The sequence below is a fragment of the Siniperca chuatsi genome, linkage group LG10, assembly GCF_020085105.1.
Source record: "Siniperca chuatsi isolate FFG_IHB_CAS linkage group LG10, ASM2008510v1, whole genome shotgun sequence".
Taxonomy (NCBI): Eukaryota; Metazoa; Chordata; class Actinopteri; order Centrarchiformes; family Sinipercidae; genus Siniperca; species Siniperca chuatsi.
Window position 1 is genome coordinate 25,204,204 of NC_058051.1, and position 21,551 is coordinate 25,225,754.

The following is a 21,551-nucleotide window of genomic DNA, read 5'->3' on the forward strand; positions in this document are numbered from 1 at the left end:
CTCACACGCATCCAGACAAGCTTTGGACAATATATAAGTTAACGGGTTATTGTCTGTCCACACGGTGAACTGATGACCTCTCAACCAGTGGTGGAACTTATCGCACACCGCCCACTTAAGTGCGAAAAACTCTAGTCTGTGCGCAGGATATTTTGACTGAGCATAACTGAGGGACTTACTAGCGAATGCAATTGGCCTGGCTGTTGTACCACCAGCAGGAACTTGCGACAAGACAGCGCCTAACCCGTCTGTAGAGGCGTCGACAGAAAGCAAAAACGGGTCAGTAAAGTTCGGTGCGCGAGAATGACTTGGTCTAACAGGGCTTGTTTTAATTTGTTGAACGCTGACCTACATTCTTCAGTCCAGTCAACAGCACTAAGTTTCTTACGAACCTGACACTTTCTACGAGTTCCGCGAGGACCTTTCGACCCTGATGTGAGTCGAAACAGTGGTTTGGCTATAGTAGAACAGCCCTCAATAAACTGCTGGTAATACACCACCATACCAAGGAACGAACGAACTTTGCGCTGAGATGGGACATCAGTGCCATCCTCCATAAGGTCAGATTCTGTCAAAGAGGTTATGGCTGCAACTTTATCTGGGTCAGACTGAATACCATCAGCGCTGATGATATGACCGAGAAACTTCACTGACCGTCTTAGAAAGTTGCATTTCTTGGGCGCGAGCTTGAGGTTATGTAACTGTAGTCTCTGAAAGACCATCTGTAAACGTTCAAGAGCCATATTTTCAGTGGGCGCGAACACGAGGACATCGTCCAGATAGCACAACAAACTGAGGAAGTTTTGATCGCCAAAGATCCCTAACATCATCCTCATGAACGTCGCCGGACTGTTACAAAGGCCCTGAGGCATCCTATTATATTCATACAGAATTGTTTGCTAATTAGCAAATGTTAGCATGCTAACAAGCTGATGTGTGCATTTGGCTCAAAGCACCAGCACTGTACCTGGTACCTGTTCACTGTAACTGCAGATTGTTGAGAGTGCACTCAGTGGACATCTCAATCGTTTGGTTGGTCGGAAACATTAAAGCTGCAGTAGGCAACAATTGAACATACACAATGGAAAGCCTTCCGCGTCTCTCTCTGCTGCTCGTATCACTCCGCTAAGCCCCTCCCACCAAACCGACAACTTCATATGGCAGCAGAAGGAGCCTTTTGCCCTGCGAAACCTCATCCCTCATAGGGCTCACTCTCCATGGCGAGAACCTCGCCAAGACCCCAGTCCCTCTCGCCGCTCTAAGACACTCCTCCAGCGCTTCGTGGCCTTAGGGCAGAGCACCCCAGACTTCAGAGGTAGCTCCGACGCTGTTTAACAGTGGGATGAGAGGCTAGTACACCCCACACACACCACTGTCCGCCCTCAAAAGTTATTCCTCACTATTTGTCATCATGCCTCTTTGCCACTCGTCGATATAAGCGCCATGGAATTGAACATAATGAGCTCAAAGCTCAGTGTTAGGACGTGTTCACACGCAGGGATTTGTACTAGGCTATATGCTTTTGTTGGCGAAGGAGGGATGAGCAGTTTTGCTGGTGATACTGAGATTGAATGACAAATGCCACCAGTAAGTGCGCCAGTTGAAGCCAATTTGACATGGTGGCCAAACAGGATCTGTCTGTTTTCCATAGACTTACATTGTGAAAGAAGCAGCTCCAGTGATTGACACTGCATTAGAGACTCTTCCTGGCTCTGATTAGTTGGCACTAGGAGGAGCTAGAGGAACCTGTTTTTTGTAACAGATTATCTGTCACATGTACTAAAAAAGTTTGGAGAACTGCCAAATAACAGTGACCCAGTAAACATGAATAAAGATGTGAGCTCTGTCTGATGCATGATTCCTCTTGCCTATGTGGGAGAGACCTACTCCTGGGAAACCTGACTATTCCTCTTAACTATATGTCAACACCCTACGAGGAGTTAAACTGTATCTGGACCTGTAGTTAATCTTCTCTGTACTCCACCAGAGGCTTCAAAGTGCTGCCTAACTTATTCCTCTCAGCCAGTCTGGAGCTACTTTTCCCTGAACGGAGCACAACTTCACTCTGGAGATGAAAATATCTGTTGTGGCCAAAAAGCTGTGGAGCATCCACAAACAGCTGATTCTCCTGCTCACTCCACTTGTGTTTCTGCCTTTACTTTTTACTCTACCGGAAAAGGTGAGTGATTTTACACGTGATTTCACATGTGCGTCTTTCCAGTTTTCCAGCACAAGCAAGAGCTTTATATGTCTAAAATCAGACTAATTCACAGTTTTTTCCATCATGTCAGTATTTGTTTTCATTAATCACGAGCAATACCCACTTATAAGCATTAGTTCAAAAATTAAAGTGTCAGAGTTTTCCAAGATTGACCAAACAAATAAAATTCAAATATTCATTGTTTGATTACGTTGTACCATTATTCTAAGCAACTTTAAGATATGTGTCAATTAGAGCTGAAACAATTAGTTGATTGACAGAAAAATTATAATAAAACTATTTAGATAATTGATTAATCGTTTCAGTCATTTCAGTCATCATTCAAGTACAAATAGTGAACAAAATGCCAAACATTAGATGATTTGCTGTTTTTCCCATATTGCAAGCTGAATATCTTTGAGTTTTGGACAAAGACATTTGAAAATGTCACCTTGGGCTCTGGGAAGTTTCGATGGATAGCCTATATTCTCATAATTTTTTTGACATTTCATAGGCTAAACAACCAATTATTCAAAAATATAATTGGCAGATTATTTGCTAATGTAAATAATCATTAGTTGCAGCCCTAGTCCCAGTCATTATTTATTTATTTCATTATTTATTTTATTTACCTTTATTTTACCAGGAATATTCCCACTGAGATTCAGAATCTCTTTCACAAGGGAGTCTTGGCCAAAACAGCAGCACAAAAAGTTTCACAAAAAAGACAAACAACAGACTTAAAAAAAAAAGAGTTAAAAAAACAGCATGACAATTTTACATTAAAAAAACAAGCAACAGACTTAAAACAAACAAGAGATTATGTCAAACAATCAATAAGCAGTGTTCAGTAACAGGTCATGTTATAAGTAGTCCTTAATCTTGTTTTTATAATCTTCCATTCTAATAAAATAATTTAGTTTAATGTGTGTCTGTAGCTCACACCAAGATGAGGGTGCAAAAACTTTAAAGGAACTTGTACCAAAGTAATAATTTATGTCACTCGTTACACTATTCCTCATGCAGTTATTTATTTTATACACAAACATGCCTCTTATGCACACAGATGGACACATGGATTCTTGAACCACAACCAAACATTTTATCTCTCTCTCTCTCTCTCTCTTTCTCTCTCACTCACACACAAACACACATACACACACACACACACACACACAATAATTTTATTTTTGAAAGATAATGTTGTATTACTGGCGTTCCCAAAAACAAACTCTACAATGTGCAATCATCACCTGTGAAACACAATAATGTAGTTAATTTGCTTTTTTACTTTTTCTTGTTATTGAACTTGGCTGAATATTAATGACGACATGTTGCTTATCATTTAGGAGGGAAAATGTCTTTACGTGGTGTTGCTGATGGCGATGTTTTGGTGCACAGAGGCCCTTCCTCTGGCCATCACTGCGATGCTTCCAGTTTGCCTCTTCCCAACACTGGGAATTCTTCCATCCAAGAAAGTCTGCCCTCAGTACTTCCTCGAAACCAATTTTCTCTTCCTCAGTGGTCTTGTGATGGCGTCATCCATCGAGGAGTGGGGCCTGCATCGCAGAATAGCCCTGAAGGTCCTTACTATTGTCGGAGTAAAACCAGCTTGGTGAGAAAATTTTACAGGAAAACCATTTAAAGGATAAGTCTGGCGATATTCTATATTTTTCTAATTTTCAACAAATCTCATGAAAAGAACAAAATCAACATTGAATTGATCGTATTACTAGGTATTGTCTGTGTAACCAAAGCCTGATATATCTTAGAGCTTATCTAGAGCACCCAATGTGTATTAATCCACAGCTGAAAATAGTCCCCAACAAATACACTATTTGCTCATGTTTGAGTAACATTTGCTTAAAACTACAGTGTCCAGCAGTTTTAGGAAATGATATAGTATAGTATATTTGTGACCCATTTGGGTCATGTACAGAGCAAATTCAAATCTACTCTCATAATGGCCCTGAGATTCACGTTGCTGTGAGGTGTTCAGCTAGCTCGGACTGTAATGTGGCTGATATGGATGAAAATAGTCAGTCTTCATGTGCTTGGGGCTGAGAGGGTAGGGAAGTCGGAAAGTATTGAGAAACAGATTGTTGGTTTTGGACTTTTCATGGGATGTATTGACAATAAGAAAAATATAGAATATCTCCGACCTTATCCTGTATGTGAGATGGCTCCTTATTCTAAAAAGAACATCTTCCAAGCCAGCAGCCATGATAATGATTCATGTTACTGATTTGAGATTGTGGATTGAATTATTTTCCTAGGCTCATAATGGGAATGATGATGACCTCGTCCTTCCTGTCCATGTGGCTCAGCAACACCGCCACAACAGCCATGATGCTCCCTATTGCTAATGCCATCCTGGAGAGTCTGTTTGGAGACCTGGAGACTCTGAAAGAGAAGTGCAAGTCCACAGACGATCCTGAGGGTGATATAATAAATGGTTTGTTGTTTGTTGTATACCTGACATGGATTATGACCTCTTCCACAGTGTTATTACTTAAAGCTGCTCTAATCAATATTTTTATTTTTACAGTGGATGAAATTACTATGTATAATGTGGAAGGTGTAGTGATACACCAAGAGAGAACTATCAGAATCAGAATGAGAATCAGAAATACTTTATTTATTTAAACTCTTTTGTTACAGCTGCTCACCATCACGTCAATGCACACAGGAACAGAAGTACTAAGCAAATCAAAATATAATACACTATATTACAGGTCAGATAAATTAAGTACAAAGTGGATATAAGTATAAAAGCTAAACAAGTGTAAGTGGATTTAGAGGTTGATAGGTTGATGTATGCACGGTATAATAATACAATGTAATACTATAAGTAATAAGTAATAGTGCAATAATGAATACTGTCAAGTTAAGTGTAGCTTATTAAGATGATTATGAGACATTTGATATTGCACAGCAGTAATAGAAGTATGAAAAATAAATATCTGAAATATCACCAACTCTGTAGTTCCCCTAAGTGCTACGGAGCATTTTAGCGTCTTTAAGCTTATTGTTTTGGTTTTACGGCCCGCAACTGTACTGTTTTGGTTCAGTCTCACCGCTCTCTTCAACTTTTCAGCAGAAGCTAGCAGCTGTTTTCAGCAGAAAATCTCTGATGAACACACTGTACACTGCCTGTGCTGCACCAAACAGAGACTAGCTGGTGAACATAGTGGAACATTTAGCTGCTAAAGAGCCAGATATTTTTCTCAGGAGTTGGTGGAGACCAAAACTGAGTGAAAAGAGAGAATATTGGACTTACATTAATCTGGTGACCAGAAACACAACTCCAAATGAATGATATTGTTGCTCTGTATCTGCTGGTAGTTTTTGCTAGAAAATTTGCCTTATCAACTTTATGAGGTGATTATATGTAAATGTTGTGTTTACAGTTTTTTCCACTGACCCCAAATGACAAAAAATCTATTAATGTCAGTTTAAGTTTGTTGTCAAAAGTGTCCACACCTTAGAAAAATGTGTACACAGACAGTGACAATGGTTGTTGTATTGTTTTAACCTTCTCTGCAAATGTAAATCAAGGTGTGAACTTTGTACAGTGCTCGGATTCAAAGTTAGTCAATATTCAAGTGGTAAGTGATTAATGATGCTGGATGCATCTTTATCCTAGCACCCAGCAAACTCTTTGCTTCAATTTCTTTCAGGTCAGTCTACTGTAAAGCTGCATTCACTGCCCTCAGTGCCGTCGGAAAAACAAATACTTTCAATAGATGGGTAAGATCATTTGACAGCGTTTTGATGGTGTTGTTTAAAGGAAGTTGAACATTTTGGGATACCCGCTTATTTACTTTTCCACCAAGATGAAAGATGAGAAGATCGATACCACTCATGTCTGTATGGTAAATATGAAGCTACAGCCAGGAGACCAGTTAGCTTAGTATAATAACTGGAAACAGGGGGAAACAGATGGGCTCTGTCTGAATGTAACAAAATCCAAGACATAGTCAGCACATAACCTCCCATAGAACTACAACGTGTCGTTTTTACACTTTGCTTTTTGTACGGATTTAACAAACGAGATATAACGTGTTAACTAGTGAGCTTTGCTGGTAGGTGGGCCAGGCTAGCTGTTAACCCTGTTTTCAGTCTTTGTGCTAAGCTAAGCTAACCAGCTGCTGCCTGTAACTTCATATTTACTGGTATCAATCCTCTCATCTAATGCTCAACAAGAAAGTGTATTTCTCAAACTGTCAAAGTGTTTTTCTGGTTAACATCATGTTAAGCCCTTTTGATGAAAAACATCTTCTCAAATTCTGGTGGAGTTCATGTACTTATCCGCTGTTCATTTAAGGTAATAATGTCTCTTAAAACTTCAAAAGGACGGATAGGATGGAGCAAAGTGATGTGAGGACATCTGAGGAGATCCGATCAGAGTCACGGTATCAGATGAAGGTGTGGAAAGGATTCTTGATCTGTATTCCTTATGCAGCCAGTATCGGCGGGACCGCCACGCTGACAGGCACCGCACCCAACCTCATCCTGATTGGACAGCTGAAAAGGTAACTTTTTATTTTGTGCAACAGTGAAAACTTTGCATCACAAAAACAATCCTTTTCCAGCCGTTTGACAACAATTTCTTTGCTTTACAGCTACTTTCCAGACTGCGACCTTATCAATTTTGGCTCTTGGTTTGCATTCGCTTTCCCGCTCATGCTTCTCTTCCTGTTTTTGGGATGGATTTGGATCGCGTTTCTCTACGGGGGATTGAATACACGGTAATGTGGTGTCAGTCATTTGCTAATACAATCATGTTAAAATGATATTTGTACTGATATCCTTACCATTTCTAGCTGCACCCCCTGCAAAGACAATAAAGGCCAAATGTCATGATGGTTTTATTTTCATGTGAGGGAAAACGCTGTTAATCATACAGTCAAAATTATCATTTTTGTTTCTCTTTGACAATATGGAGTAATGTTCTTCTCTCATTTCTTTGTCTTGAAATATGTGTCACATGGTGTGTTTTCTTTTTGCAGATTGTGCTTCAAGAAATATGACCAAAGAGCGCAGGCAGAGGCCAGAGCAAAGGCTCTAATAGAGGATGATTACAGAAAACTAGGGCCCATAAAGTGAGGACTAGTGTATGTCTTCAAATCTTGTGCAATACAGGGTGAATGAGTACATTTGTAACACAGAGCCTTTTACTGACTTTACATGCTCAATTTCAGATTTGCAGAGGGAGCGATCTCTTTCTTTTTTATACTGTTTGCTGTTCTCCTGTTCACAAGAGATCCCAAATTTGTCACTGGCTGGTCTGTGTTTTTTAAAAAAGGGTAAGAAAGGCACATTTGATGAAAACATAAAGTAGTTTGCTTGTTACAAGACCTCTTCCTGTTTGGAAATGATCACAGAATCTATATATTATATATATAGACACCTGTCAATTATCTGTCTCTGTTAATTATTCCCTCCTCTTGTTGTCCTGCAGGTACGTCTCAGACGCAGTCACTGGTGTGATCATTGTGTCTATACTGTTCTTCTTCCCATCGCAGAAACCTTCTCTGAGCTGGTGGTTCGACCCTCAAGGTCAGTGGGCTCTTAATCAACACACCAATTAACGTTTAATTTACTAGACATAGTACTCTGATTTCAGCTCTGATTAACATCAAATCTAATCTTTTATTTTAATGACAATATAATTTAAGTTATGGTTAAGCTATAATTGAAGTTTGCTTAGATTTGTGCCAATCAAAGTGCTGTAAAGAGGAACAAAGTGAGCATATTATCCATCAAATAGATATAACAAATGGAAGCAACCAGTTAGCAGCTTGTGGGGTTGCATTAGGACAAGTCAGTAGTTATTGCAAAAAGCTGAAAATAAGCTGAGGAATGTTAATAATGTAGATTAGAGAGTCTGAGTAAATTTTCCGTCTGGAGCTGAAACTACAGTTTCTCTGTTTCTGTGATTAGAATAATCTTGCAAAACATAAAATGTTGTCACACTTTGGGGTTTTGTTTGTGTAAGTGTGTAAGTTTGTGTTTGTGTAAGCATGCTCACAAACTGTACGCACGTGTTTTGTGTGTGCTGAAGACACGTGTGTGTGCGATTGTGTATATTATGTTCAGCTGGTCAAATAAACCACTGGACATGGAAAATAAAGCGAGTCATGGGGTTCATTCGTCCCTCTAAATGTAAGTTCAATTTTAGAATAGAAGAAAATACAGCTTTATTGTCTGCCAGAGTGGAAAATTATTATTATCTCACCAAAACATCACAAATCAGCACACAAACATGTAGTATATAGTACAAATGTAGTAACAGAAAATCATCAATGTATAAAACACAGTACACAAGTAAAAAATACAAACAAAATACTTAAAACAAAGCATAAAACTAAAACACTCTGATTGGACATGGACTAAAAGACATCTGAAAAAAAGGTTTACCTTATAGTGTCTTTGAGTCTCTTTTAGATTATTGAGTTTTACCTCCTTTTTCTGTTATTCTGTTGAATGTTTTGAAAATGAAACACGCAATTAATTAAAGATTTTGGAGCTGTGAAATGCATCCACTGTATGTACAGGTAGTAAACAAGACATTATTTATACTTAAGTGTAGTTTTGAACTACCAATTAAGAAGTTTAATTGAACTACATTAATCTCATACTGTGTCAGAAGACACCAGTGATGTTGTAGAAAACATTGTGCTTATAAGAAATTACCTAAATAATTCCTAAGATTAATAAATCATGTTTTGTTACTTATAATATCAAAATCTTGAACTGAAGTTCTTTATTGAGTGTTTCCCTCCATATTTTTCCTCAGCTTCAAATACTCCTTATGTCCCTCTCTTATCATGGAAGAAAGCCCAGGACTCTGTTCCCTGGAATATCATTCTGTTGCTTGGAGGCGGCTTTGCTATGGCTAAAGCTTGTGAGGTAGACATGTTAGTACATACCGTGCACTGTAATTACAGCCATAAACTTGTGTAATGTTGAAGTAAGGTTGAGTTTTTATGATCTCTCATGCTTCTTAGAGCAATAGTTTGACATTTCGGGAAATACGCTTTCTTGCCGAGAGTTAATGAGAAGGTCGATACCACTCTTGTGTCTGTATGATAAATATGGAGCTACAGTCAGCAGCCGATTAGCTTAGCTTAGCATAAAAACTGGGGTAACAGGGATAAACAGCTAGCCTTGCTCTATCCAAATGTAACAAAATCCATCTACAGTGATTACCACATTATATCGTTTATTTAATCCGTACAAAAGCTGAACTGTAAAAAAACGTTGTGGTTTTATGGGGAGTTATGTGCTGGACTATTTCTTGGCCAGGAGCAGTGACTTCCTGAGTTTCCACTGATTGCCTGGCAAACTTACAGCAAAGACACTCGATAACTCCCATAACACCACAATTTGACATTTTTACACTTTGGTTTTTGTTCAGATTAAACAAACGAGATATAATGTGTCAATTAGTGAACTTTAAAGATGCTGGTAGGTGGATTTTGCTACCATTGGATAGAACGGGTTGCTGGCTGTAGTGTTAAATAAAATGTGTATATATACTGTGTATGTATATACAGTATGTGTATATATATGAGAGTGGTACTGTATCACTCTACTGTCTAGGCAAGAAAGTGAAGAAGCTTCCCAAAAACTCAAACTATTCCTTTAAGATTTAGTTTATTTGCTAAAGTTTCCTTCCAGCTGAATGCAGGATTACTAACTCTACATTGTAAAAGTTTACATGTCGTAAGTCTGTGTCATAAATGTATCTCTCCTCTCTCCTGTTCGCTCTGTGCTGCTGTGCTGCTGTGCTCTGTTTGGTTCTGTTCTCCACTTTGCTTTGTTATGTTGTGATTTGATCTTTGACCCTCAACCCTGATCTTGTGGTGTTTGGCAGGAGTCTGGACTCGCCTCCTGGATCGGAGGCCACCTCCAGCCTTTGGCCGAGGTCCCTCCTGCTGCAGCTGTGATGTTGATCACTGCTTTCCTGGCCTGTTTCACTGAGTTTGCCAGCAACACTGCCACAATTATCATATTTTTACCCGTCATTATTGAACTGGTAAGACTAGTCATCAACTTAAAGATATATATATAGTGGGTTGGACAATTTTTAGCTGTGTGTTCCTGTTGATGAGAGAGGTTAAAAGAGGTTCAAAGTCCTGTGACGTTAAGTAAGAAACTTCCTGTTTCCACCTTTGCACATTTTGGCTAAAGGATGAATTTTCATGTATTTATTTGTTTGTGTGAGGTAAATATTTCAAACACATGCTAATTTAAATACATTATAAAATGACAATATAGCTGTAATGAACTTTGAAAGCCTTGTAGTACACTTAAGGTTTCATATCAGGATACAGTGTAATGCACTGATGGAGATGACAAAGCAGTGGAAACTGGACAGGGAACAGGGTTTGTTTTTGACCTCGTCCTTTGTGTTAGTCAAAGGCTTAGTAGGCTTGTTAAACTCTTGCAGTGGATGTTCTTATGTTTGTAGCCTGTTGGACATTAACTGATGTTTTCAGTAATCATTATCTGGGGCTTTTGTACTTTGCTATAGTGCCTATACTGCAAGCTCAGAGAATAATTTACAGGATGTAGAGGAGGTATAGTGTCATATCCTGAGTTCTTATTTATATATAATTTTGTATTTTATATAAGGTTCAGTTCACCCATATTACAAAAAATATAATTTTTTTAATCCAGTGAGCACTATAAATGAAATACAATTCACCTCCATTGTATTGGGAGGTGGATATCTCAAAACTTGGATAAACTGAACTAAAATTCCCTGCATACCCCTAGAGGTAAGTGAGAAAAAAATATTTGTGTTATTTTGGGAGGGGAGGTGAGAGGCGGAGGGGGGGGGGGGTATCAGGTATCAGCAGAAATACCTGCTGAAAGTGACAGAAGGAGAGAGGAGACAGACGAGAAAGCACAAAACTACGAGAGAGAGAAGATGTCGAGTTAGTAACATGCTTTAATGGGATAAAAATGCCTACAGATGGAGAGGGAGAGAGGAGCTCAGTGCATCATGGGAAGTCTCCAGGCAGTCTAGGCCTATAGCAGCATAACCATAACAAATATTATAAAGAGTACGGTCTAGACCTGCTCTATAGGAAAAGTGCAATGAGATAACTTCTGTTATGAATTGGCGCTGTATAAATAAAATTGAATTGAATTGAATTGAAAAACTAAGGGATGGTTCAGGACTCACCTGAGCCAGCCCTAACTAACTTTATCAAAAAGAAAAGTCTTAAGCCTACTCTTAAATGTGGAGATGGTGTCTGCCTCCTGAACCCAAACTGGGATCTGAATCCACTGGAGAGGAGCTTTATAACTGAAGGCTCTGGCTCCCATCCTTTTAAATAAAGCTGTCCAGCACAGAGCTTATGGGATTATTTACATCCTATCCTAAAAATGTGCTGGTTGTTTTGTCTTTGTCTCTATAGGCTATTCATGCCTCGGTGAACCCTCTGTACTTCATGATACCTGCTACAGTAGGATGCTCATATGCCTTCATGCTGCCGGTGTCCACGCCACCCAACTCCATCGCCTTTGCTTCAGGACATCTCATGGTCAAAGACATGGTAAAATCCTCACATCCGCACTTGACGCTAAAACATATTGTTACCTTTCATCACCTATCTTCATGTTTTTCGCCTCTATTTTCTCAGGTGAAAACTGGCTTTGTCATGAACATCCTGGGTGTCCTCTCGGTCTCTCTGGCCATGAACACATGGGGTGTTCCCATGTTTAACTTGAACACGTATCCAGAATGGGCTCACCCCATCAACAAGTCTGCTGTTATTACTGATGTGCACTTCTCATCTGTCCAATCACTCAATGCTACTCTCTGATTGCTCACTCAATCTCAGCATGAGCGTAGAGGAAGTATCAGAATAAAGATTTAACACTAAACAGGGACAAAAGTCTGTAGACTTCTACTCTGTGTCACTAAAATATCAGAACATTCTGGGAGCTTCAGCTGTTACCTGTTGTGACGAATTTAATAAGTTTATTACCCTCAAGTGTCTTTTTAGGCTCTTAAGGGTCAAGATTTCATGCTCTGAACTGTTAGTTTTGGCACACTCCAAGTTGTACATTAAAAACAAGCTAGATTATTTTATCTCTGCCTTATCAAAACTGGACAGGAGAGACATTTAACCTTGACAACAACAACAGCAGCAGCCAGCACTCTGAAGAGTTTTTCTTATGTTTTAAAACTTCAGTCAGACTGCAGAGTTTGCGGTTTGTATTGATTCTACTAGCCTGACCTCTGCTGGAAGAATGAGAGAGACCTCTGTGAATAAAATATATATTTTTGGTTAAAATCACTAGGTCATGTTACTTTTGTATGGGGCATGTTTGGTTACCAAAGCCATAGCACATAAACAACATTTTAAATCTTTTCTACATTAGCGTATGGATCCTGACAAATGAATTTGTAAATTTTGTTACAAAGTGATTTGCGTTCATATAACTGCTGTTACAAATAAATTGTTTCAGTTTGTTTTATGATAATTTAGTTGCATGTGGTCTCTGTATTTGCCTGTAATGAGTGCACATAGCAGGTTTATTTTAGAAGGACCTTGTTATCAGAGTATTTGCAACAGCTAAATTGTGTTTTAGTTAGTTTTAATAGAAATCAACAACAAAATGTAACCCTCAATCCTGAGGTTTTGATTAGCTGTAGCTGTACTGCTGCAGGTTTAACATATATTTTTTAACACATTTTGGCCTCTGCACACACAAACAGAGCCAGAGAGAGCATGTAGTTGTAAATTCCTTGCAATGTTTGTTTGGTGTCACGAACCCGACAACAATGGTTAACTTGCGCAGGGATGTGGTGGTTACTTAGTGTCAGCAGGGTCCGTGCAAAAGGTCCTGTCGTGTCTGTCGCAAAACTATAAAAGACTTAACCTAAATCCACAGACCAGGACAGGATGTACCCAACCGCACAACACAAACAACCTTTGGCAACGCAGGTTTGAACCAAAGCTGATTTACGTCTTTGCCTTTGACAGATTAGAAATATTTTAATATTAAGTTGTTACTTGTAATAAATGTAATTGACATTTTTTATGTTGATCATAACTGGAACTATAATTCTACATTAAATCTAATTTCTCTCCAGTGACATGAAACATTTCTTATTTCAAACACATCCCAATTCACCGCTGTACATGACTAATAAAGATACTGTGTGCGTGTTTGTGTGATTTGTGGGGAGAGTGTATAAGAAATATATAATGTCCTGTGAGGCTCTAATAACGTTCTGCCCTCATTATCTGTGTGAGTGCACAGCTATGCAGTGAGCTAAACTTTTTGCTGGAAGCAATTGTGAAACTGAAAAAGTAATAGACAAAAAATTCAATTATAGTGATGACAATATAAGAGTTAGACCAAAGGTATTGTGTAGTTGTAAACCTGGATCAGGTCTTTACATGCCGCAGTATGGTTTCTATTAGAGTACTCCAGGAAAAGGCCAGGATAAGGCCTTATCCAGGTTTCTGAAACCAGGATACACATAACCGGGATACTCCAAAAACCCAATCATAACCAGGATACTTGTGCGCATGTAAATGCGTCAGAAAGAAACAAAGTTGTCATGGTTTGGGGTTTTAGTTTAGTTATTTCCTGTTTTATTTTGGTAGGAATTCTTCCTCATGTGTCTTGTGTAGCTTTACTTCCGTCTTTGTGTAGTTCCCCTCCAGTTTTGATTATCTGCCCCCGCCCTGTTTCCCCTCTCTCATTGCCAGTTTCTCTTTGTACCCATGTGTCAAGCGTTACAGCTCTTTCTAGTGTTTTTTGGATTTACTTTATTTGTTGGACTTTCTACCTGATTTGATTGGACTTTGGATTTTCTGCCTGCTGCTTTGGATTTGTTTGCCCAAGCTGGACTGCTTTTCCGGTTTAAACTTTGCCTGCCTCATCATACCCATAAGCCTGCTGTACACTTTCTTTTGCCATTAAATCGTTGAACTTCACCAGCTCTGCCTCTGTGTCTATGTTTGGGTCCTATTTCCTCATTTCCTGAGTTCCCTGCTTGAACATCCACAACAAAAATACCACCAGTTAAAGAGCAACATTAAATCCCTCAAGGATGTACAACAACACAGTAGTAATCTATAGCTAGTAAGTGTACATAACTCCACAAAAGTAAAATAGAGTAAAATACACAAGTTAGCCCAACAGTTACTTAGAATGCTGTATTAGCAACACATGACTAGCTTGGTTAGCAGTAAGCTGATCATAGGAATAACTAAATTCTACTAAATAACAAATCAACAATCACCAAGCGGCTGTAATAAAAGCAGCACCTACAGATAATGCTCCACCAAGGGTATTAGCTTGGTTAGCAGTAAGCTGATCATAGGAATAAGTAAATTCTACTAAATAACAAATCAACAATCACCAAGCGGCTGTAATAAAAGCAGCACCTACAGATAATGCTCCACCAAGGGTATTTGGGGAGTGGGTGAATGATGCCTGTTAGTATTTTCTTGGTCACAGATCTGTATCTGTCGCTATCTGTCGCTATCTGTCGCTATCAGTTAAACTACTACAGAACTTTGCCAGTGGTTGCTACTAGCAACAGAATGTTCAGCTGAAACTGCTGGTGGCAGAGCAAATGTTAATTCATACTTATTAATTTCAATATTGATACAACAAAACATCTGATGTTTTTTTTTCAGTTAGTTACTTGAGTGGAAAATGTGAATCATTTAACAGTTTTATATTCATGTGACAAACTGGATGAAAGTGTAGAGAACAGGAAACAGTTAAGTAATGAATGCAGCCTAACAGCTATAGGCCCTACTTTACCGCTTCATCTACATGAATGTAAATAAAAAATAAAAAAAGCATGGAAGTGTCCAGCTATACACTTTTTTTGAGTGGAGGAGGATTTAAATAAACTATGTGTGATCACAATGGTGTCAACAAAACAGTATGTGAGTTGTGAAACAAATACTACAGATTACATAAAATTTCCTAATCTGAAGTCACTCTGAAACTGCACTCGGGTTAGTATGACCAGTGTCACATTCTGTGTGTGTGTGTGTGTTTTGGCATCATGCCTCTTCATATGATTTTGTGTCATGTATGGTTTATATAGGGAAGAGTTGTCTTTTCATTTCCCACGTGGGTCGTGGGAACTTGAAGGCGACCAACAAACACCAACATGACAGTGACTGTTCAGAGAAGTTCCCCTTTTAACCTTCACAGTCCTCCAACACTTCCCACTCCTGTTTTTCCTTAAACTCATAATTTCATAGAGAGAATGAAGTTCATCACAGAGAATGTTATTATGCCTTTCAGGTAAGTAATTTTTTTATTTAAATTTTTTAATGATCTGCTAAAGGATGTTACTAATTTAAAAATATCTATTCATCTATCCTCTATCAAATATCTTATATATTATATCTATCTATTCATCTATCTATTTATCTTCTATTCATCTATCCTCTAGCATCTATCATCTATCTATCTTGTATCTTAATCTATGACGTTTCTTTACTAGGCTATCTATCGGTGTGGGGTTTATATTCAGGTAATCTGGGGCATTTTTTTGCAATTTTGACTTTTGCTATTTATTCTGATATCTATCTAACATATTAGATCAACACCTTAGACTTTTCTGAAATCCCTAAGATGTTTTCTAACCACACCAGAAGTAAGAATGTAGATATCATACCCAGACAAGTGACATGCCATGCCTATTAGTGTTCTTTGTGCTCAAAAAAACAATTCTTCCTGAAATTGATAATCTGGGACAGGTTACTTTGTAATCTGGGACACTTGTATTAAAAATCCTATATCACTTTACTGTATGCATGATAAAAACTCAATATCACCAATTTTTAAAAGGCTTATGAAAAAATGACAAGTACAGAAATCTGAATAAGAAAATGTATATTATTCGTAGAAATGTCATTAATTCATAACATATAAAGTCATAGTTTTTTCACAAAGAACTAAATATCAGGAAAAATACTTTGTATCACTACACTGGATTAACAGATCTACCATGTTAATACATTTTAATTTATTTAAAACACTATTACAATTGTATAACATTTTAAAAAATCAGCTAAAATTCAAGCAACAGTATTTGTTTGCCCAGCCTTTATTCGAGACAGGCCATTATTTGAGACAGGCATTTATATATTAATTTAAAAATTTGAAGACTTATTCCGGTTTCTGATGGTGAGTGTTTAAAGTGGATGGGGGTAGCTACACCTCACATGGTAACGATCTTCTAGCTAACATCAACATTTACTTAACTATTCAAATGTGTGCCAGCTAGCTACTGTGAATTTATGCTAACATTATAACCTCCAGTAGCCCACATTAACACCCATTTCTCATTATTGCATATATTTACGTTATATTAGAGTTAAGTTAAAGTATAGCAGTGCCCCACCCCCCATTCATTTTGTGGAGAACAAGAAAATCATTTGACATTTTAGGAAATAAGTTTATTTGCTCTCTTGACAAGAGTTATATGAGATTTGTGGTTACAAGCTATAACTACTTCTTGGTGGGCAATCACAGTGTGCACTGACTTCCAGGAGTCTTGCTGCTGTGAGATTGCCAGGCAGCCAGAGGATACACTGCACAGAAGTGCTGGGCAGATGGGTAAACAGTTACAACACTTGGACAGATTAAATAAACATACAATGTGTTAATAAGTAAAATTTAGAGTTGTTGGTAAGTGTGTTTTTGGACTTTAGAGAGAGTCAGGCTAGCTGCTTCTCTGTGAGTCCAGTCTTTATGCTAGGCTCGGCTAATCGCCTCCTTGTTCTACTGTAGCGTCATACTTAAGGTAATAGTGTGACATTTTTGGAATTTTGCTCATTTGCTTTCTTGCTAAGAGTTATATGAGAAAGTCAATACCACTCTCGTGTCTGTCGGTTCAATATGAAGCTGCAGCCAGTTAGCTTAGCCTAGCATAAAGACTGAAAACAGGGGGAAATAGCTAGCCTGGCTCTGTCCAAAGGTAAGAAAAATCCACCTATCAGCACTTCTGAAGCTCATTTATTAACATGTCATATCTTGTTTAATCTGTATTAAAAAAATAATTTATGGATGGTTATGTGCTGGACTATTTATTGGCTGGGTGTGATGACTTCCTTTTGTTGTCACCGCGAAGTTGCCAGGCAACCTGCAGAGACTTTATAGGGGCTGGTAGTCAGATTTTTTTTAACCTTTGTACAGAGTCAGGCTAACTGTTTCCCCTTTTTCCAGTATTTATACCAAGCTAAGTTAACAGTCTGCTGGCTAATATTTAATGGACAGATAGGAGAAAGGTTGTAATTTTCTCATCTAACTCTCAGCAAGAATGCAAATAAGTGTATTTCACTATTACTTAACTTTGTTCAGGTTGTGTTTTTTCTCCTCAGGAATAGAACAGGATCTTGCAGACAGGCTCTAAAATCTGTCCTGCTTTATCTCTGGGATGTTTACTCTGCACCTACACCTGCTGGCAGAGACGTCCTGACTCTGCTGTCTCTCTGTTTCACACTTGCCATCATCACTGGTGGCCTGCTTCATCACTGGCTGTCAAAGACTCTGAAATACAACCATGAAGCGTCCATTCAGATCGCCTGCATCTACAGTGTGGCCATGTTTGTGGTCTCATTCCTGTGTCACCCTCTGCGCTGTGTACTGACCATGATTCTGCCCACTGTCTGCACCAAACAGGGACGCAAACTCCTCATCTCAGTCTCTGTCATGATTTTAGTTTTCAACATCGTCCCTAATATTACAGTGAATGTAGGGGCGACTGCACGCATTCTGAAGTGCACTGCTGAGGGTTTCACAAAGACTTTATTAAACTCATCTGAACCTTTGAACAAAGCAAAGCGAGACCTTGTTGAGGAAACCATCAAAGTGAAGAGGGAAGACTTGAGCATTGTCACTAACTTGAGGAAGTTAGAGCACTTCACACATGTTGATGTGTCAGAAGTCAAAAGCAGATTTACTAAGATGATTGGGCAGATAGAGGTCAACTTCTCACATGCCAGAAACCTGCTAAAAGAATACAAACTACTATCAAACCGGATCCTTGCTGCTATTTTTGTTGCTTTGTTAATCTTTGAATCTGCACGCTACTTGAAATCTTTTCTGACATCAGTTCAGTTTGATAATGGCTACGTCTCCAAAGAGCTCCTGCAAAAAGCGACTCATGCTGGTAACAAAAGGCCAGCTAAAAATGAAACTTGTCCCACAAGCTGCAAAATAACAAGTCAGGAATGTACCTCCTGTTTCATAGCACTGGTCGTGGTAACATTATATTTCATTGCAATAACTTTAATAGTAGCTTTGGATCATGTTGTGTATCATATAGTTCAGGTGATTGTGCCGTGGTTTCTGGATTTTCCACCAACATCTGCCAGCATAAGTGTTAATTATAAGGTAAGACACACAAACAGTATCACCACTGCAGCTCCTTTTATTGTACCTGCAGTATTTGTTTCCTCACTGTTAGGGTTTTCATGTATTTGCTCTTTTTTTAAATCTCCTGATAGGTTCAGTGGTTCCCCCCAGCTTTTTGTATTATTCCACAATCCTGTGTCACACGGGAGCTCACAAACTTCCACAGGGATTACAAGTGGACCTTCAACCCCGAGCCGTTGCTCTGTGATGTGACAACTTCAGCCCCGAACCTGGGAGTCACACTCCTGCTGGGATGTCTCTGGCTGATGAGCTACTCTTTGGTGTTCCTCGAGGTTTATGCCAGACGGCTGCGCAGGAAAATCTCTGCATCCTTTTTTAGAAAGCAGGAGGAGAGGAGAACGGCTTACTTGATGAAGAAAATACAAGTGAAGCAGAATAAAAAAGAACAAAAAGAGACTATTTCTGTTGAGGTTGCCAGTGGGTGAACTTTCACTGTACAATGCAATGCTTGTCTTATTTTTCTGTTGGTGTTTTTAGCCATGCTAGTGGCGTGGCTTTAGGGAAGGCAATGTTCATCTGTCCCAACAGACCAACAGACTGAAATATTACATGGCTTGCCATGAAATGTTGTACAGACATTCATGGTCCCTGAAGGATAAACTCTACTGACTTTGGTGATCCCCTGACTTTTCCTCTAGCGCCATCATGATGTTCACATTTAAGTTTTTAGTGAAACGTCTCGACAACTATTGGATGAAGTTCACAGACATTCAAGGTGCTCAGCTGATGAATCCTCATGACTTTGGTGAAACCATAACTTGTCATGTAGTGCCAACAACAGGTCAATGTTTAATTTGTCCAATGAAATCTCTACATCTACTTGATGCATTGGCACAAAATTATTAGATTCATGGTTCCTACACAGTGTATGTAATGGCTTTGGTGATCCCCTGACTTTTTCTCTAGTGCCTCATGAGGTTGATTTTTGTGGTTTTGAGTGAAATAGCTCAACAAAGATTGGATGGATGAAATGTTGCAACATTCATGTTCCCCTCAGGATGAATTGTACTAACTTTGGTGATCTCTTAAACTTTAATCCAGCGCCATCATCAGGTCAAAATGTTATCCACTACTATGTTATGTTTATGTTTATGATGAAATACCTGCAAAACTAATCACATTCCCAGCTTCAGTTGTACTTTGTGTTTAGTGCTAATCAGCAAATGTTAGCATGCTAACATGCAAAAACTAAGATGGTTAACATGGTCAAGATTATGAGCATGTTCGCATGCAAACGTTAGCATTTAGTTTAAAGCACTGCTGAGGTAAGTACAGCCTCACAGGGCGGCTGGCTGTGGGCTGGTGAGTCTTAGTCTTGTTTTTTTCAGGTTTGTGTTGCAATGTGCTTTTGCTGAGTTTCTGTTTTAGCAAAACAAACTGAAGATACAGCATGAGTCACTGTACCAACACCTTTTCCTCTACAAGCGTGTCAACAGTCGACAGCATCCCCACACTTAAAGCTGATGTGGTTTTTGTATACGTACAACCACATCCGCTCAGTTTGGAAATTTTTCACACAAAAGTCACAAGGCACATGTTTGACTGTAAATTTTTATTTTCATGTAGTGTGTATGAATTGTTTTTCTTGTGTGGTTCAATATAAATGTGTTATTTCTTGTTTTTTTTTTACCCCTCAGCCCCACTAGATGCCACTATGGTGCTTTGGACAGATGAGGACAGAGAATATCAAAGTGTGGAAATGAACAGTAAAATATTGAATCTTACATTTGTTTTATATTGTATCAGCCTAGATCATTTTAATAGATTAAATGAATCTGTTTCATGCACACATCCAATAATTCACTAGCCTATTTTAATCAGTGTGCCCTTACAAAAAAAATCACTTCCTTTCTCTGAAAAAGTCCTTTTGCATTTCATCAGTACGCTTCTGCCTAAAACTCCTGTGAGGCTTCGGGAGGTTATTTTAAGACATCATCCCAGAATAATAATAGAATACCTCTTTATCATCTATTTTTAATCCTAACTTTTTGTACACTTCATGATTGTCTCAAAAATCAGCAGCCTGTGTAAAGATGATACATTATTGTTGGTCCATAAATGATGAATTATTCATGTATTTTCTGTTTCTATGAATTCTCACATCAGTGTGTTGCTTACTATGTGTGTGTGTGCCAGCTCTGGGCTTATTCTGGTTGGAAAAGCAGTGAACTGAAAGATTGATTATTGTTAAAATGTAAATACAAATGTAACTGTCGACATCCAATTTTTCCTTGATTCTTTTAGTAGATTTAAGGTTGGGAAAATCTACTTATTCTGTACTATCATACTGTATATGTTCTGTATCAGCTTGTTCCAGCTCTTCATTGAAGCTATATGATGTTTACACTGAATGAAATATTAAAACTCAAGACTTAAATAGAAATATTGTAGACATCTTGAATTTTATTTACATTTCCCTAAAATTCAGCCTGGCATGTTTGGTAACTTTGCAAAACGTTGGGATCGCCACTAGAACTTAAAATAAATGTCTGTGGGTTTGAATAAATTTTGGATGCACAGCATGAGTTTTTAACTGGCCCACCAGCAGGCATGCAAGTGTGTGCATCGCTAAAGACGAGCACACTAATCATTATATTTGTTCAGACACAGTAGAGGACAGACTTCTTAGCATGCAGCAGTTCAATCAGTCAATTACCTGGACAAAACCTGTTCTGCAGGATTATTTTTCCTTCTGTGAAGCTGTTATCTATTCATTAGAGGAAGCCTGGTGGACTGAATGTTCTGCGACTGAAAACTATTCTTCTATGAAAATGCAAGCATCTGTCATGCATTAGCATTCATACTGACAATGTCCACAAATAGAGGTTTAAAGAGCTTTCCAAGCTGTAAGTGGTTAGAATCTGTTTTCATAGCTTTGGGGAAACAGATTTTTAATGTTTTTAAG

The 21,551-nt window shown here is 38.5% G+C and overlaps 2 protein-coding genes across 3 annotated transcripts; both read left to right on the forward strand.

Annotated features, from left to right (window-relative positions):
- Nucleotides 1-1,821: 1,821 nt before the first annotated feature.
- Nucleotides 1,822-14,172, forward strand: slc13a3 (solute carrier family 13 member 3). Its single transcript, XM_044212619.1, has 13 exons — nucleotides 1,822-2,179; nucleotides 3,550-3,815; nucleotides 4,477-4,655; nucleotides 5,881-5,950; nucleotides 6,556-6,735; nucleotides 6,826-6,951; nucleotides 7,213-7,305; nucleotides 7,405-7,509; nucleotides 7,665-7,762; nucleotides 9,003-9,115; nucleotides 10,083-10,244; nucleotides 11,635-11,772; nucleotides 11,860-14,172. Exons 1-13 carry the CDS (start codon nucleotides 2,072-2,074, stop codon nucleotides 12,040-12,042), a joined length of 1,821 nt encoding a protein of 606 aa, XP_044068554.1. The 5' UTR covers nucleotides 1,822-2,071; the 3' UTR covers nucleotides 12,043-14,172.
- A 1,213-nt stretch (nucleotides 14,173-15,385) lies between these two features.
- On the forward strand, nucleotides 15,386-20,987 carry LOC122883642 (osteoclast stimulatory transmembrane protein). Of its 2 annotated transcripts, XM_044212620.1 has the most exons (4): nucleotides 15,495-15,505; nucleotides 15,708-15,737; nucleotides 17,590-18,604; nucleotides 18,718-20,987. In XM_044212620.1, the coding sequence occupies exons 1-4, from the start codon at nucleotides 15,495-15,497 to the stop codon at nucleotides 19,069-19,071; spliced, it is 1,410 nt and encodes a 469-aa protein (XP_044068555.1). In that variant the 3' UTR covers nucleotides 19,072-20,987. The 2 variants fall into 2 exon arrangements, with proteins under 2 accessions (XP_044068556.1, XP_044068555.1); XM_044212621.1 differs by lacking the exon at nucleotides 15,708-15,737 and having other exon boundaries at nucleotides 15,386-15,505.
- Nucleotides 20,988-21,551: the final 564 nt, after the last annotated feature.

Bases quoted from the DNA above. Each gene is read 5' to 3' on its own strand.
- slc13a3 (XM_044212619.1), top strand. From the start codon at position 2,072: ATGAAAATATCTGTTGTGGCCAAAAAGCTGTGGAGCATCCACAAACAG. The intron at 7,306-7,404 runs GTGAGGACTAGT...GCTCAATTTCAG, and splicing joins AGAAAACTAGGGCCCATAAA to ATTTGCAGAGGGAGCGATCT. The intron at 7,510-7,664 runs GTAAGAAAGGCA...GTTGTCCTGCAG, and splicing joins TCTGTGTTTTTTAAAAAAGG to GTACGTCTCAGACGCAGTCA.
- LOC122883642 (XM_044212620.1), top strand. The intron at 15,738-17,589 runs GTAATCTGGGGC...TTTTCTCCTCAG, and splicing joins GGTGTGGGGTTTATATTCAG to GAATAGAACAGGATCTTGCA. The intron at 18,605-18,717 runs GTAAGACACACA...ATCTCCTGATAG, and splicing joins GCATAAGTGTTAATTATAAG to GTTCAGTGGTTCCCCCCAGC.